Source organism: Camellia sinensis, chromosome 6 (assembly GCF_055761805.1).
Source record: "Camellia sinensis isolate YWXY chromosome 6, ASM5576180v1, whole genome shotgun sequence".
In the NCBI taxonomy this organism is placed as follows: domain Eukaryota; kingdom Viridiplantae; phylum Streptophyta; class Magnoliopsida; order Ericales; family Theaceae; genus Camellia; species Camellia sinensis.
Window position 1 is genome coordinate 152,155,284 of NC_138966.1, and position 18,767 is coordinate 152,174,050.

General features: G+C 27.6%; 1 protein-coding gene across 1 annotated transcript; it reads right to left on the minus strand.

Moving 5' to 3' along the window:
• Positions 1–412: 412 nt before the first annotated feature.
• Positions 413–8,365, minus strand: LOC114267821 (stemmadenine O-acetyltransferase). Its single transcript, XM_028208896.2, has 2 exons — positions 7,838–8,365; positions 413–1,621 (listed from the first exon to the last, which is right to left on the minus strand). Exons 1-2 carry the CDS (start codon positions 8,286–8,288, stop codon positions 612–614), a joined length of 1,461 nt encoding a protein of 486 aa, XP_028064697.2. The 5' UTR covers positions 8,289–8,365; the 3' UTR covers positions 413–611.
• Positions 8,366–18,767: the final 10,402 nt, after the last annotated feature.

The window sequence follows — 18,767 nt, forward strand, 5'->3', positions numbered from 1 at the left end:
TGGACAGGTATCCCAATTCTTACTGTAGAATACACAGAGCATATTGTCTATTGTCTAGTTGCTGACTTAGGCATCGGAGGGGTTTTCGGCACACACCCGCCGGTTAGCTCACGTTTGTGTTTTCAGGGAGTAAAGCGACAACGTTTGGAGGAGTGCAAACTTGATCAACAGGATCATACGAGAAGGTTTATTTCTTTCCCGTACAATGGGAATATTTAATTATTTGAACAATGAAAAAAAACGTAAATAAGATTCGAAATATGCATGTTCTTCATTTCTCTTTTACTATTTGTCTAGAATTTTAATTGAAAAAGCATAGGTTGTTTATTTCTCAATATTACCAATGTTCATGTTAAACAACGAACTTTGAATCATACACAATAAAAATAAATATGAAAACTAAAATTGAACATTTTTTTTATTCAGGAAAAATAGATATATTTTATTAATGATAATAAAACATTACAAAAAGAGGGAAAAAGACATATATAAAAACTAAAAAAAAAAAAAAGAGGCCTGTCAACTGAGATGCTATGCTCTATTGGAGAGTAGCACAACTTTATTTATATTATATTCTCAACGTCATGTAATAGTAAGAAATTACACACAATTTATAAGGAGCTGAGAAGTGGAAATTTAGGATTGGAAACAAATGAGAGAAACTCTTTATCAGTTTCAAGTTTCGCCAAATCGCCCTTATTCATAAAAATCAATGCTTCTATGCCGTCACCCGATTTAGTAGGAAGGAAAACAACTGTATTATCAAGATTTATTGCACCTGAAGTCACCCATACAGGCCTTCCCCATCCGAAATCAGTTTCATAGAGCGGAAACCTAGCTATGCTCGAAAACATAAAAGTAAACACTGCATCTCCTCTTCCTCCTCCTCCTCCTCCTCCTTTATTACCACCCTCCTCTTTCTTGGAATTCAAGCCCCCCATACCACCACCACCACCACCCTCTTGGAGTTTCCTTACATAGTCACTATTAACTTTTCTTATCCCATCTCTCATCTGAGTGACCAAGCTACCATGATCCTCTCCTATAGCGCCTTTTTCCAATGCCGGTGGTGCTAATATTGCTATGGAAAATCGACTAAGGTTACCATAATATGAATTAGGTAAAGGTGGATTGAGTCTCGTGCGCAAGTTCACCCCTTGAATCACTGGGTATCTAATTCTTTCTCCATATACCGCCTTTCCTCGAGTGGCAGCCTTATATCTACACCATATAAAAGTAGAAAGTGCCTCAACACGAGTTGGATTATTATGTATGGTTTTGTTGTTGGCGGTGACAGCAGTGGCAGTGGCGGTGGCAGTAGCGGTGGCGGTGGCAGTAGCGGTGGCGGTGGCGGTGGTGGGGGTGGGGGTGTATTTGGCTTTAAGAGTAGAGATGGCGGAGTCACTAAACACGAATCTCTTTGCAATGATCTTCTTTTTTGTAGTGCCAACGCCGTGCTTGTGGTGATTGGTATTGGGATTAAGTGTAGGGGGAAAGATGTTGGCCGAATCGAATTGGGGATAAACCAAATTGCTATAATCTCCACGACTAACAGCTGCCCAGAATTTCATAAACATTACTACTGATAATGCATCTGCTATCTTGTGTGAAGTACATAATCCTGTTGGAGAGGGGAAAATAAATAAATAAATAAGTACTTGGATTTATTTACTCACTACAAGATATAAAGTTTTAGAGACAAAAATAATTTGTCTGTAAAAATTATACTATTAAGAACAAAATGAAAGAATTTCTAAAAAAATATATTTAATCATACTACTACATTTTAAAGACAAAGCTATTGGGCTGCAAAAAGATTAGTAACTTTTTACCAACAACATTAATTGGTCTCCAATAAACTAACTCATACATTATTTTATTTATTTTCATTGTTTGAGCTTCAATAGTCGGGATTTCATTTCATTCTCTACACCACTCTCTCTCTCAATCGATGGAATCCCTAAATCTCGATCGATCGTATCGATCATATCTTAGCTTGAATCTTCGAAGCTGAAAGATCTGGAGCTAAAAAGGACTAAAAGAGGGAAAACAATACTGATTAATCATATACTTGAATCACCATTGAAGAGATATAGGTCGATTTTAAGGTAAAATATTCGTATCCATAAGCTCATGAATGACATTTCAATGAAACCCTTGAGAAAAAGATGTGATGGATGAGTTGTTCTGTTTTGTAGGTAAATATAATTACAATTTACAATCTATTCATTGAATAGTTGAATGCTACAAACAATGCTTATGTCACTAGCCTTATAAATTGGAAATGATATTTTTGAAATCTCTATCAGTTTATGATAAACAATCAAATATTACGTATTAATGAAGCAGAGCATAATATTTGTTTGTCATTGAAATATCTTTTGATTAAGCCTCTTTGAATGCAATGAGCATGGTGCTTTTTTTTTTTTTTTTTTTGGTGTTGTTGAATTTTAATTCGGAGATAAACATATAGTCTGGTGATATGTTTGATATTTTCTGTTTGGTTGTTAAGAAATCAAGTAAGGAATATGAGTTTATGTTCAAACTAGTATTCTTAAAGTAATTGTTACAAAATCAAAAAGCAAAAAAAAAAAAAAAAAAAAAAAAAAAAAAAAAAAAAAAAGTATGTTATCAAACTTTTAGAGACCAATTTTAGTTGTTTGAAAAAACATTATAACTTTTGCCTGGAAGACTAAAACTTTTAGACACAACTTCCGCTTGTCTCAAAAATTAAAAACTTTTAGAGACCAATTTGGGTTGTCTCAAAAACTAAATTTTTTGTCTCCATAATATCAAAACTTTTTACAACAACATATTTTTGTCTCTAAAAATCTATTTACAGTGACAAATGCAAAATTTTGTCTCTAAAAGACAATTTTTGAATTTTCTAGACAGGCCATTTGGAATAAACTTCGCGACGGACAAAATTAGTTGGCTAAAGTTTTTCCCAACAGATATTACATTTTTAGGAATGAAATAAATTTGTCCCTAAAAAGCTGATTGTTTACTATTCATGTATGAATAAATGAAGGCCAAAACTTCACTTTATATGTCTCGTTTATTCTTTTATTTAAAAATGAGTAATGATACATAAATATAAATACGGAATGATATGATTTAATATAGACTTTTTATTTTTAAACAAAATACTTATGAAGATGACTCTCTTAAGAGTTTAATCCCAAATAAGAGCTTATAGGCTCAATTCTTTCCGAGGGAGAGTTGAATTAGGAGGTAGGGTGAGTAAGTTAACTCTCATAGGCGTTAATTTAACAACTGACTTTTACCGATCCAAAAAGAAGAAGAAAATGAGTTTATTTAAAAAATGATATTATTAAATCATTCTTGTAAAATTACGATGAGGGTTAAAATGCACTATCATAACATTTCATGTATTTATCGAATATCTACTTATATGGTGATGAGTGGGTCTACAAATCCAAAAAAAAAAAAACCAAAAATTTTCTGAGAATATATGTTAGGTTTTATTCTTGGCAATCCTGTTTGACAAAACTCCTTTCAGTTGTATTTATTTTCGCACTTTTATTTCAGTGAGGCTATGAGTATTTAGATGCTAATCCAACCCGAATTGTGTCTTTCAGAGAAGTTTGTGATGCTAATACTTTCAAGATTGTCAGTTCACTAATTATGACGGGGATCGAGCTGCCCGGTTAGCTCACGGGGGTCCAGGGGACAGCGCCCCTTGGCGGGTCTGGGGCAGCGCCACGGCGGGATCGAGGGGCAGCGCCCCCGAAGCAAAATGCAAAAATGCATTCCAAGTTGCCTATCCGCTCGAGCGGACATTACCCCGCTCGAGCGGAGAATCCTTGGTTCCAGCAGTTTTGGTCGCCTGTAAAAGTACTGAGATGTGTGATTTCGTGCTCAAGCGGGTTCTCTAGCACTCGAGCGGACCTCTGTTATATCACGCGCATATTTTGCTGAAGCCGAGCGGGATGTTGGGCGCTCGAGTGGACCGCGCGAACACAGTTTTTCGGATTTCAATAAGGATTGGGTTTTCTTCCACATCTAGGATTACTTTTGGTTTTCTATAAGTAGCTGGTTTTCTCCCAAAACTAGACTACTCCTGAATTTCTCCAGATCTTCTTTTTGGTTCTTAAGGTTTATATCTGGGAATATTTTGTTAGTTTTCTTTGATGTTTTATTGAGTATTCAACTCATGGTTTAAAGAGAGTACATCAAAGGTTTTGTTTGCTATACACAAGAGAGAGAGAGTTGTTCTTCGGTGGATTCTGAAGAATTCGAGCCTGAAGCTTCGGTGGATTCTGGAGTGGCTCATCGTGAAGACAATTCCGAGGTGAAGACGGGGTTAGAAGAGGCACATAGAAGTTGGTTCAATTAGGCGTGGATTCGCTAGGTAATTGAGAGTATACCTGTGTAATTCCTTTAAATCTTCTTAGTGGATTGTTTTGTGGCTGTTGCCCGTGGTTTTTTAATCACAGTTAGAGGTGTCCAATTGTGGTTTTTTCACGTTAAAATCGTTGTGTTGATTTGTCTTGATTGTTTGATTAGGATTGTTATATACTGCTTAAAATTGTTACATAATCACAAATCAATATTTAGAGAATTTCTAAATTTTTCAATATAAAATATAAGGTTGAGATTTATTTATGGAGTGGATCCATGACAAAAAGATTAAAGTTACACCGCCAAATTAAAATTGTAGATATATTTATGTTTTGTTTTTATTTTTGTTTATAGACTTTCCAAATTAACTGTGATACAACTATTGTTGCCGCTTTCATTGTTACTGTTATATCAATGATGTGGTAATAAATAATAAACTACTGTATTGAAGTTCCTTTTTCCCACGTAGGATTTTTGCATCTACTTGACAAAGAAAGTGAAAGGTGAGAGTTCAAAAGCTATCCATAAATAGGGAGGAAAGTTGAACCTCACCGACAACTAAGGAATTGTTTAGAATGATTTAAATAAATATATTTATTGATATTTTATATAAAAAAAATGTATAAAAAATTAAAGAAGTAATGTAATTTAAAAAAGATAAAAACATAAATAAATTCATTTTTTTAGTACATTTTAAACAATCTCTATATGTGTAAAGTTAACGACTATCATAACTATGATCAAAAAAATTAGGGTAAATTATACTCATCTCTTTTAAAATTTTTAACAATTAGGCTAGTCTTCTCCCCCCACCAAAAATTGTGCATTTAATGATTATCAACAAAAATATCTCAAATATTAAAGTTACTAAACTAACCATTCTATCAACGCCATTAATCACAAGGGGAGGTCAGTGTAATTTTTTTTAAAAAAAGAGGGAAGACTAGTGTAATAGTCAGGAATCTAAAGAAGGTGTCTATAATTTATCCAAAAAATTAGCTATTAAACTATTGAATTTACCATAAGTAGTAAGATAATAAAATATTGACAACAAAGCCCCGTTTGTTTTCAGAGAAAAATTAGATAGAATTAATAGTGAAGGAATTGTTAGTGAGGGAATTAAGTAAAATTATATTTCTTTTGATGATACTTATTAGTGTGGGGATTGTTAAATTATTTTATATAAAATAAATAAAACTATGATTTTTTCTTAACAAAAAATATAAAAATATTAAACATTAATGTTTAAAGTGTGCGGCCTAACATGTAAAAAAATTAATTAAAAAAATAAAATTGCACTTGGCCAGATACTGGCCAAATGTCGTCCCAAACGACCAGTGACGCCCTAAGTCAAACGGACTATTTTTTAATACCATCTCCCAACCCATATTCATAATCCACTCACCAAGGCCTTTAGTAATCCACTCCGGACTACGAATCCGGAGTTCACTTTGCGAAATAAATATGATATTATTTTTACTATTCTCACTAGAAGTTCAGTCTGAACTCCTACAACAAAAAACAAATAAAGCCTAAGAATTTGTGGCTTCCCTCTACTCAATGGATTGTAGATCCAATTTAGCACATTTCGGATTCACTTTGTTGATCTAGATTGTTTAGTTTTTAGTATTTCTAACTTGTCTGGAAAAAATCAGATAGTTGGCAATTTCAAATTGGGTGGATGACAAATATATAATTTAAAAAATAAACTATTAATTTTTTTATAAAAAAAAATCACGTGATTTAAATAGTAATATTCTGAGCTACACTAGACCCTTCAGTCCAAACATCGGTTAATTTTAAAGACATGTGATCAAATGAACCTTTTTTTTTTTTTTTCTTTTTTTGGGGCCTCAGATTGATTGGCAGTTTTGGGAATTCTATTTACGCCTAAAAAATTATTAAGTACACCTTATTTAATTATTTAAATTTTATTTACTCTCATTATGCATTATTTTTTTCAAATTAACCTCAAGGTAAACCCAAATAATAAATAATAAACAAACTAAAAGAACTAAATTATTTTAAATTTTCAAATACAGGGGAAAACACCAAATTTATAAGCACATAAGCATTATAAATACAGAAAAAATTAAACTTTTACATAAGCATTATAAAAATTTTCAATACAGAAAGAAAAAAAAAAACTTTTACATTATAAATTATTCACAAAAATGCTCGTGGAAAAAGTAAAAACTGAACTTATAAGCACATAAGTATCAGGCACTAACAAGAAAGAGTAGTTCTCAAATAATGTACTATTTAAATGACAAAATAAGAACAATTCCAATAATATGTTATTGTTAATCTAACAACTGGGCTCTTTAATTTTTGTCAAAAAAATAATATAGAAAATAATTGATGGTACTCTATAAAAATTGTGAAACCTCTTTATATGAATATTTACCTCTTGTTTGATAGGTTGCTTCAAAAACTATTTTGATTATTACTCCCATCCATTATTTGATTTTGTTTAAACTTTCTTCTAGGGTTTAGAGTTTCAAAATAATAAAAAAACAATGATATTGATGATGATGGTGAGTTTTGGGAGGGTAGATTGAAGTTTTGGAGGGAAGAAGAAGAAGAAGAAGAAGAAGAAGAAGAAGAAGAAGAAGAAGAAGAAGAAGAAGAAGAAGAAGAAGAAGAAATAACTTTGATCTATTGAGAAAAAAGATACAGAAATTTGAATAGGAATAACTGATTAGGGTATACCATAAGAAAAAAAAAATTATTTTAGGATTTAATATATGTTGTCTTTATTAGTAAATTAATATTATCATATAATATGAATTAAAATTTATAAATTTAAATTAGGCATATTGAAATATATTTTGGGTTCAAATAGAATCCCCCCAATTTTTGTCTTACTAAACCCAAAATGGGCTAAACTAGACTCTTTAATCCAAACAGTAGTATTATAGGCTTGTTTAGTAGTAGCATTTTTGGGAAGTCAAAAAAAAAAATCAACTTATTGACTTATTCGGATTACATCATCTCTTAACTTTTTCGTACCTTTTTTTATAATAAGACAATAAGTCAAAAAAAAAAGGTACTTCTTAAAATAAGCTAATTTAACTTATTTGTTTGAAAACAAACTAATAATGCTGTTTGATTACATTTTTGAATTGATTTGGCCTCTCGAAATTAGTGAGATTTTTTTACACTACAATATTAATTTATGATTTTTACCATTTTTTGGAACTCTTAAATATGCAAGGACATAAAAAAAAAAATACTATATCTTTTGTCATAATTATAACTTTCGAGATTATTCTACATATTTACAAAACAACAAAAAGAAAAAGTTATGTAACAACTTATTGAATCAAACATGTTTAATTTTTTTTCATAAAACATTAAAAGTTATCCCACACAATTTATGTTCGACTTTTTTGAAGTTAATAATCTTTATAAAAAAAAACTATTATCATAATAAAAGTTAACTTATAAATGATACAAAACGGGTTCTCACCAATAGCCATGCCACCGCAGTCGAAGAAGTTGAGTTGGACAGCTAAGAGTAGATCCCCAGCATCATCAAAATCAGGATATGGAAACAAGCAATTGAGTGGGGAGTTGGAATTGCTTTGTCCAACAACATGGTCGAGATTAGATTGGACTTGGGCTTCAAAGAAAGGGACACCCTCGTCGTTGCAATCAAAAAAGAGATTATTTTTGACACGACCAGCTAGTGGGTAGAACCATGATAGTGTCTCAGAAAGAGACTCCTTTAGCTTCTCACTTCTTCTTCTATCATTTGTGGCTTTGTTAAGCCCTGAATTGGATGATGCATAGAAGTAGATAAAAGGAGCAAAGTGTGGTTGTTGTATTTGATCAAGAAATGAGAGCTTCAATTGGCAAAGGTGTTGGGGTGTTGGGTTGGATGGTTTGATGGTTTGCCTTGACGTCACCACAACCTTCATTTTTTTTCTTCTTTTGTGATTTCCTCTGTTTTAATTACAAGTTAGCGAAAGGCATGTATATATAGAACTCTACGTTATGTACACACCCTGAACATTAATTAAAAAATTTTAAAAAGGAGGGAAATGTCAATGTTTAGAAAATATTTTTAAATTAGTAATAAATTTTATAAATATTAAAATATAAAATTATACATTTTTTTTCATAAATTTGTAATTAAAACCACACATGTAATTTTTCACTTAGCATCCCTACATTTTTATTATAATTTTCTTTTGATCGCTTCACTTTCAATTATGACAATTGTCTCTTTATATTTTAAATTAAGTTGCAATGTCATTCTTTAGTTATCTAATGTTAATGAGGTTGACAAAAATTTGAAAGTGAAAGTGAACCTAATGAGATTTTAATTCAAAAATTAAAGTGAGATTTTGATAAAAACATAAGAGTGCTAATGAGGTTTAAATAAAAATGTTACGTTTAACTCACATAACAAATTTCCTCAACTTTATTAATGGTAAATGGATAGAAAAGTAACATTACAACTTAACTTTAAAATGTAAAAAATTAATTGTCACAATTAAAAATAAAAATATCAAAAAGTGAGGTTATATTATGCCGGGGAGAGAGAAGGAGAGAGAGTGGCGCTAGGAAATCAAGGGGTTGTTTGAGATGTTCCAAATAAGTGTATTTTATGACTTTTTATATAATAAAAAATATCTGTAGAAAAGTAGAGAATGTGAGTAGAAAAATAGAGAGAAGATGTTGATTGATGTGACCCAAATAAGTGTATATATGTAAAAAATATATTTTTTTTTAATGCATGCCAAACACTTACTAATTTTGATGGAACACTAATAATTACAACTTTGAAATTGTTTGTCAATAATCAATAACAATAAAATAATAATTTGTAACTAGTATATTATAGATAATGTAAAAAAAAATGCATATAAGTTTTATTATATAATAATATACATTTTTTTTTTTTTTTTTTGTACAAAATTTGAGAAAAAATCAGTATAACAATACTATCACATTATCATTGACATGTAGTATCACTAAACAGTAGTAAATCAACACCTAGAGAGTGAACCTCACTGCATTAAATTTTTTAAAAAAAATCTATATATAATTATGTGACGTGTTAAGCAGGACATTGGACGTAGTGATTGTATAACACCTATTATAGTATGAAATTTTGGGTTCAATTCATTTGGAGAAAAGTTTGATACTCTTTGTAGTGATGGTGTATTTGATTGTTGGGCTTAGACTTGATAAGTTTAATATATTAATTGTGTTAAATTTTATTAACTTTAGAATTATTATAAACTAATAATCTATTTATTGAGGAAAATATTTCTCATGCTCAAAATCTAAATTGAGAGGACGGCACGGTGAACCCATGGTCCCAGGCTCCCAGCATAAATTCATCCCTGATTACTAACTACAAGACATAAGAAGGAAACAAACGCGAAACACGAGGCTGAGAAATTAAAAATAGTAGTTGCAAGAGAATATGATAGGAAAATGATATATCTTCATGTCAATGTCATATTTATAAATATGTACAGATTGAATGAACCATCTACAATCACTTACCAGCTGGATGGTCCACCACTCCAATAATTAATCAAACCCTCACATAGCTCCGGAAAAATAATAATAATAAAATAAAATAAAAAAGAGCTATAAATTTATTCATAATTTTTAATTGGTCAAATTATACTAACAGTCTCTATAATTTAAAACTTATGTCATTTTAGTGTTTAATTTTTTTAATTTTGACATATTTGATCTTAAATTTTGAATTTTGTTCCAAATAAGGACAATTGAAGATACTATTTTAAAGACAAAGTCGTCAATTTGATAAAATATAAACTAATTTAACAAAAATAAATGTCAAAAAAAGATTTTTGAATTTTTAAAAACTATTTTTACCCACCAAAGATAAAATTATATAAAATTGATAAATCTTTTATACATTTAGTTTTTTTATTTTTTTTTACCAAATTAATTTTTATTATTTGTTTGGATGATGATCATGTCATGGATGGTTGTTTTTACTTTTATTAAATTAGTTTCTATTTTTTCAAAACTCAAATATGACAACTTTGATATCATTATTAAAGGACAGGGGTTACTGCTGTGCCCCTCCCTGCTGTGTTCCTGCTATGCCGTAAAACGGCATAGTTTCACCACTTTTTTTTTTTCATGTTATCACTATATTTTTTTGGCATGATAAATTACACTTTACCCTAAACCCTAAACTCCAAAATAAAAAAATAAATAAAATAAATAAGTTTTAAGAATTAAACCTAAATCCTAAACCCTAAACCCTAAAATAAATAAAAAAATAAATTTTAAAAATTAAACCTAAGTCCTAAACCCTAAAATAAATAAAAATAAATAAATTTTAAGAATTAAACCCTAAACCTTAAAATTTTAAAAAAAAATTAAAAAATTAAACCTAAACCGTAAACCCTAAAATAATATTAAAAAAAATTAAGAATTAAATCTTAAATCCTAAACCCTAAAATAAGAAAAAAAATAAATTTTAAGAATTAAACCCTAAACCCTAAAATAAAATAAAATAAAATAGAAAAATAAATTTTAAAAATTAAACCCTAAACTCTAAACCCAAAAATAAATAAATAAAAAAATTTAAGAATTGAACCCTAAACCCTAAACTCTAAACCCTAAAATAAAAAACATAGATTTTAAGGGGGGAGGAAAGAAGATGAAACTGTGCCGTTTTATGGCACAACAGGAACACAGCAGGGAGGGGGTACATCAGTGACCTCGTTCCCATTATTAAACTAATCCATTAAATTCAAAAATTCAAAACTGAAAACATTTCATATATTAAATATATTGATTACACATTAAAAGTCTAACAACCACACATTACATGATCATCATCTAAACATATAATAAAAATTAATTTAGTAAAATAGATAAATGCGTAAAAGATTTATCAATTTTATATAACTTTATCTTTGATGGATAGAAATAATTTTTAAAAATTCAAAAATATTTTTTGACATTTATTTTTGAAATTAGTTTATATTTTATCAAATTGATAACTTTGCCCTTAAAATTGAGTAATGATATCTTCAATTGTCCTTATTTGAAATAAAATTCAAAATTCATGGTCAAATATATTACAATTGAAAAGTTAAAGAACCAAAGTGATACGAGTTTCAAACTATAGAAATTGTTAGTGTAATAATCATTAATTATCAATGATTGAAATTTATTTCTGAAATACCTCACAATACATAAAATCTACATGGTAGATATGAAATTTGGAACAAATTTTGATTGCTTATTCTCGTCTCATACACTTTTCGTAAACCAAATAATATAATTATAAATAGATTTGAATACAAAATGTGTCACGAAACTCTTTCAAATGGAGATGTTTTAGATTATTTTTTGATCATGAATTTAGATAAAAAATTTAAAAATTATAAGAAAAAATATGAAAATAATGTAAATGAAATATAAATTAAATTTTTTTCTTATTTTAATAATCTAAACCGTTTATTTTATAAGATTCTTCGTGTATATGATTCATAGAGGAAAAAAAATTGATCCAACAATTGTGAAAATAGTGGTCTGTTTTAAAAAATACACTTGTCTATTTTTTTTAAAACAAATGTGATAAAAAAATATTTTGGTGGATTTACTTTATCAAAATGATACATATGATGAATTTTACAAATCTCTCAAATTCTCCCAAATTTAGATTTTAATTTGAGAGAAATTCAAACTTACTTTGACTATTGAATTATACAAAAACACATGCCTTGTAATGCAAAAAAACAAGTAATAAATTCTATAAAACCAAAGTATCCAGAACAAATAAAGATGAGTCGTAATATTCTCAAAATAAGAAGGATAATAAAATATTTTTTCTCAAATGCAATCATTGAGTGATACGTGAAGCTAAAGTCATTAAAATAAAGAAAATATAAATTTACTAAGAAATCTAAAAAAGTGACCAAATTATTTAAAAGGCTTAAAGTAACAATGAAGTATCAGGAATAATCAGAGGGCAAAATGAATATTAAAAAAAATATAAAAAAAAACAAACAGAAATTAATCTTGAGCCAAAATGCAGGACCAATGACATGTCAGAGCTTCTCCTTGGAGTTCAACGTCATATTTATATATATTGATGGTCCACCACTCCAATAATTAATTAAACAGCCTTACATGCCTCCCAAAAAAAAAAAAAGGGGCTATAAATTTATTCATAATTTTTAACCAATGACTCTAATTAAATTTATTTCTGAATACCTCACAACAAATGAAATCTACACGGTAAATATGAAATTTGGAACAAATTTCCATGGCTTATTCTGGTCTCATACACTTTTCCTAAATCAAATAGTATAACCATAAATAGATTTGAATACAAAACTTCTCACGAAACTCTTTCTAATAGAGAGATTATTTTTGTATTATGAATTTAGGTAAAAATTTAAAAATGATAAGAGAAAAAAATATGAAAATAATGTGAATGAAATATAAATTAATTTTTTTCTCCATTTTCATTTCTTTTTGTAAATTTTTATCAAAATTCATGATTTAAATAAAGCATAAAATCTATATATTATATAAGGAAAATAGAATTTCTAACCCATAAGCCTTGAGGGAGTTCTAATATTCCAATCTTAATTTTTTATTTTTTTGATTAAAAAAATGCTCAGCATTTATTGACTTTTTCCAACCCACAAGCTTTTTTAACTTCTCGCATACACTATGGTTAGTGATAAGATTGTTAAATTATTTTCATAAAATATCTAAAAATAATAATTTGTATATTTAAAAAATATCTAAAATAAATATAAATTTTTATTAAAAACTAATAGGTTGCAATTGCAAAAAAGAGAAAAAAAAATTATACTGTGCATTTCATTAAAATTAAAAAAATAATTTGTATATTAAAAAATATCAAAAATAAATATAAATTTTTATTAAAAAATAACATGTTGCAATTGTTAAAAAAAAATTACATTGTGCATTTCATTAAAATTAAAAAAAAATAATTTATATATTAAAAAAATATCCAAAACAAATATAAATTCTTATTAAAAAAATAACATCTTGCAATTGCGAGCAACCAAAAAAAAAAGAGAAAAAATTACAATTTGTATTTCATTAATAATGCTCAAAAAATGTGTCAAGTATTTATGTAAAAAATTGACACATGTCCACTCTCAAATTATCAAGTGAATATAGACGAAACCAAAGAACTCAACTTTAATGGCTAACAAATATTAGAAACCCGACCATTGAAACCTAATAACTATTAATTAAGAGAATTCAGCAATTGAAATGTCTCAAATCATATCTCTTTGTCTTCTTAAATGTTCTATTTTTTTGGTTCATACATTCATTCTAATATCGATAGAGAATTGGACGTGTGAAAGAGTGATAGACATTAAAATTATATATTGCATTATGAAATTATTGTGATGAAAAATAAATGTTACCATTCTCTTCTATGACGATTTATCTGGTTACACCTCCAATTAAAACGTCAGGTGTACTTCTAGATCATCATTGAACGTTGCTTTCATTTTTTTAGATATTTTGTCTCACAATTGTTTGTATTTTGTATTATAAAATTTATTACATCTGTGTTTGCTAAAGCCATTAAATGAACCTAATGCAAGAAGTGCAAACTATTATAATGTCATTCTCGGAATTAGAAGTACAAAAAATATATACAAAAACTATATGAATAGACAAGATTTTACAAAATTTGTTTGTGAGTCTCACTTCTTGAAAATCCTATAATTCATTTATTTTTTGTATTATATTTTATATTTAGTTTCTGTACTTTTTTTTAATATAATTTGCTTTGGGTTGAAATCTTATTTTTTAAAATTAATTAATAAATAAATAAATCATTTTCTATATTAAACAATTTTATTTTTGTTTTTATTTTTTATTTTTTTTTAAAGTAGTTTTAGTTTTGGGCAATAATTTACTTTTTTTTATATATTGTAATTTTGTGCATTTTAAGTGTGTGATATTTTCGCTAATACATTCGGAGATGCCGTATGAAAGAAGTATCATGTGAAAATCAAGCAAGAAGAAGAAAAATAAATAAAATAATACAATGAATGTGAAGTAAAAATTAAATATCAAAACTCTCAAAACAAACAAGCAAACAAATAAGCAAGTAGAATAGAATGTTTAACAATAGACATTTGAAAATTTGTAACAAAATTTTATAAATTTTGTTTTTGCTAAGAAAATTCTATTTGGTACTAGCTAAATAAAATGTTTTTAAAATAGTTTTTTTTTTTAATTTCAAATTAAAACTGTAGTAAATTTATGTAAACATAATTGCTAATCACATTTTTTTACTTAATATATAATATTTATATTGATTACTTTTTTTAGGTTTATTTTTATAAGTATTTATATAGAAGTAAAAAATGGTTGTTAGGAATAAATTTTTCCTTAATTAGTTATAAATTTTGTCTGTACATTATTTTCAAATTTTAAATAAAAACAAATATAAAATAATTGATTGAAGATATGTTATATTTATTATATTTCTTTTTTTTGTGTGTAAAAAAAAATTAAAATCATAATTCATATATATATATATATATATATATATACAAATGATTATAAATATATTTCGTACATAACACAAGTGGAATACTAGTATTTAAAAGCAGCAAAAGCAAATAAAAGAACTGGGCCCTCAAAGTGGTTTAAAGGATGATGTGTCTACGCCTTAATTTGTAGAGACATTTACAATTCCTACTCCAAGAATGGCCCAAAACGAATTATATGCATAGACACACAAAAACACACAGTCGCGCACATATATCTCTGGCTGTAATTTAAATAAATAAACATAAAAATAAATATCATAATTTTTTTATTATCTAAATGATAAAAGTGTTCTATTTGAAACCCAAGGTCTTGGATTCAAATCTTATTACCCACACCTTTGGATAATATTTTTTTATTTTAGGATTGGAAAATTTACCACGTGACAGAAGGAGAAATCACCATACTATTAAACACCCAGTCATGTGCTCACATATATAATAGTATATTTTTTTATTTTAGGATAGAAAAAGTTGCCACATAATAGAAAGAGAAACCACCACACTATTAAACACCAAGTCATGTGCTCACATGTATAATAGTATATTTTTTTAATTTAGGATAAGAAAATTTGCCACGTAACAGAAGGAGAAATCACCATATTATTAGACACCAAATCATGTGCTCACATATATAATAGTATAGATATATACTAGGATGCACGGGAAGTTGCAAAGTTTTTAATTTTTTTATTAAAATTTGATTTTTTAATTTTAAAGTAATAATTGTTTGATGGAAGAATATATAGTGGAATAGACCTTATATATTTATATATCATTTTATTTTATTTATAAATTTTTTTTTTTTTGAACTCTTATATGTTATATTTGGTTAATTAGAATGAGATGGAATGAAACAATTATGTGCCTTTTATTATGAATTTAGTTATGAGTTCAGATCTATAAAATAATTTTGAATTTTTTTTAACTGACTGGTATTTAATTATACAAAAATTAAAGATACAATAGTCCAAAGTTAAGAGTATAACAACTATACAAATAATCACTCTATCATTAAAAAGGATAAATTACAAATACACCTATTGATATATGTTTAAAATACGAATTGCCTCTTATGATTTAGAAAATTACACATGCCCCATTGTTAGAATTTTTTATTTAACAGAATTCATTAAAAAAAGAATTTTCTAACTGTTCTTCTATACAATAATAAAATTAACTGAATTATTAATTAAAATAAATTTCTATCATTATTAAAGTTGTTAATTGACCTTATATAAAATTATATGAAAATGATGAATGTTTTTAAGTTTTTTCATCACCAAAATAAATTTTAGTTTTTTACAATTTTTTTTTCTTTCTAAAAACAATCTTTAAAAATAAAATCAAACAAAAACTTAGACTTTATTGTACTTTTGGTCCTTGCAATTACAAAGACTATGAAAAATTATATTGTGGTCTAGAGATAAGTTATCACATTATGCCTGTACTTGATATTATTTGTTAAAATTGTAAGATCCAGTACTTCTTATTAGAATATTGAGAAATAATTTGACAAATGTCAAATAATAAGTAGTGTAAAGTATTGCTCCTAGACCACAAAATAACCTCTCCAAAGATTATTCTCAAAATAACAAATATATATATATATATATATATATATATATATATTTTACACTGTAACGAGTTAAAAATAACTTTGACACTTCTATAATTGAAGTTGTTCTTATGATAGAATAATAATATGTAATTACTTTTAGCTTCTTTTACCTTCAAATTTAATATTGAGAGAGTTTAAAGGGATCATGAAGTTAACTGTAAGTCCCGTTTTAATAATCTAAACCGTTCATTTTGTAAGATTCTTCGTATATATGATTCATAGAAAGAAAAAAAAAAATGGATCCAACAATTGTAACTTTTTTATTTTATTATGCTTGTCTCTTAAGAAAATAGTGGTTTAGTTTAAAAAATACACGTCTATTTTTTTGAAACAAATGTAATAAAAAAAAATGTTTTGGTTGATTTAGTTTTCCAAAATGGTACATAAGATGAATTTCACAAATCTCTCAAATTCTCCCAAATTTAGATTTTAATTTAAGAGAAATTTAAACTTACTTTGAGTATTGAATTTTACAAAATCACATTACTTATGGTGCAAAAAACAAGTAATAAGTTTTATCAAAGTATTCAAATGTTATAAAGGACCTCCAAAACTAAAAAAAAAAAAAATTTATATTAGGCAGAACAAATAAAGGTGAGTTGTAATATTCTCAAAATAAGAAAGATAATAAAATATTTTACCTCAAATGTAATCACTGAGCCATACGTGAGACTAAAGTCATTAAAATAAAGAAATCCAAAAAAAGTGACTAAATTATCTAAAAAGCCTAAAGCAAAAATGAAGTATCAAGAATAATCAGCGGGCAAAATGAAAACAAAAAAAAAAAAAATTTAAAAAAAAGTCCGAACCTCAAGCAGGTAAGGGCATCTTTTATATATATATATACATATATATGCATTTGTAGTGACCCACATATATCTCTCTTTCTTTTTTTTTTCTTTCTTTTTTAAATTAGTGGGTGTCTCAGCTAATTTTTATGCACTGTGACTAATTTTAAAATTCTAAAATTAACAACTGGATAAATTTAATAATCCCTAATGACTTAAATTCAAGACCTTGAATAATCCCTAAAGGCAGAATGGCCGGATCAGGATAGGAGTAGTGGGTGAGGGCAGAGAAGATAGCAGGGATGGTGGGTTGAGAGTAAAGGTGAGCATGGCCCGAATTGGATTGGATTGGGATAAAATTAGGATTAATTTGTTATTTATGGTTCTTAAAAAATTGGAACCAATCCAATCCGTTTAAATTATAGAACCAATCCAAACCAATCTATTTAAATACCGATTTGATCAGTTTAGGACCACAGATTCACATAATTAAATAACAAAAATATATTTATAACACTTTAATTTTATAAAAATATAAACATAGCGCTATATTAATTCCACAATAGCAATATATTATTCTATAATAGCGACATACTGTTCTAAAATTTAAACAACCATAAGAAAATTTGGTTTCACTATAAGTATTTAAACCATTACAAATTAAAATTAAAAACCAACAAACAAGAGTAATAAAAGAAAATATTATACAGGTTTAGGTTTAAGTTTAGATTTTATATAGAATTAAAAGAAGATACTATGGGGGATGATGCATAATAAAAATATAGACTATTTGTATACGGTTCGGATCGGTTCCAATCCAGAACCATGGGATTCAATCCGGAACCAATCCGTAGACTACGGATTTTTAATTCTTCAATCCGGAACCGAACCGCGGATTTAAAAAACCAATCCAAACCTATCGGATTGGACTGGACTAGATCGGGTTACAGATTTCACGGATCACTTACTCAGCCCTAGTTGAGAGGTGGAAGGGGATGCTGGCCTAGTGATGGGGGTTGGTGGTGGAAGAGAGAGGGGCGGCTAGAGTGGTGCCGGTGGTTAGAATAGTGACAGGTTAGTAGCTAGAGAGGTGGTTGAAAACTTTTATTTTCACACTTAGATTCCGTTTGGCAAGGTAATTGGGACTAATTTAGTCACTAAAAGACAAAATATATTAAAAAAATCAATAAAACATGTAATATTCAAATCATAATCATTTTATTTTATCTTTCACAAAACTACAAAAAGTCAAAAATTCATCCAAAAAAAAAAACTAAATTAAGGTTCCGTTTGAAAACATGCTATTTTAATAATTTTTTAACTAAAATATGATGCAAAAAAATTAATATATTTGTAATAATTTTTTGACTTTTTGCAAAAAAATGCTCAAAAAATAAAGAGAGAAAAAAATAGACTTTCTGATTTGTT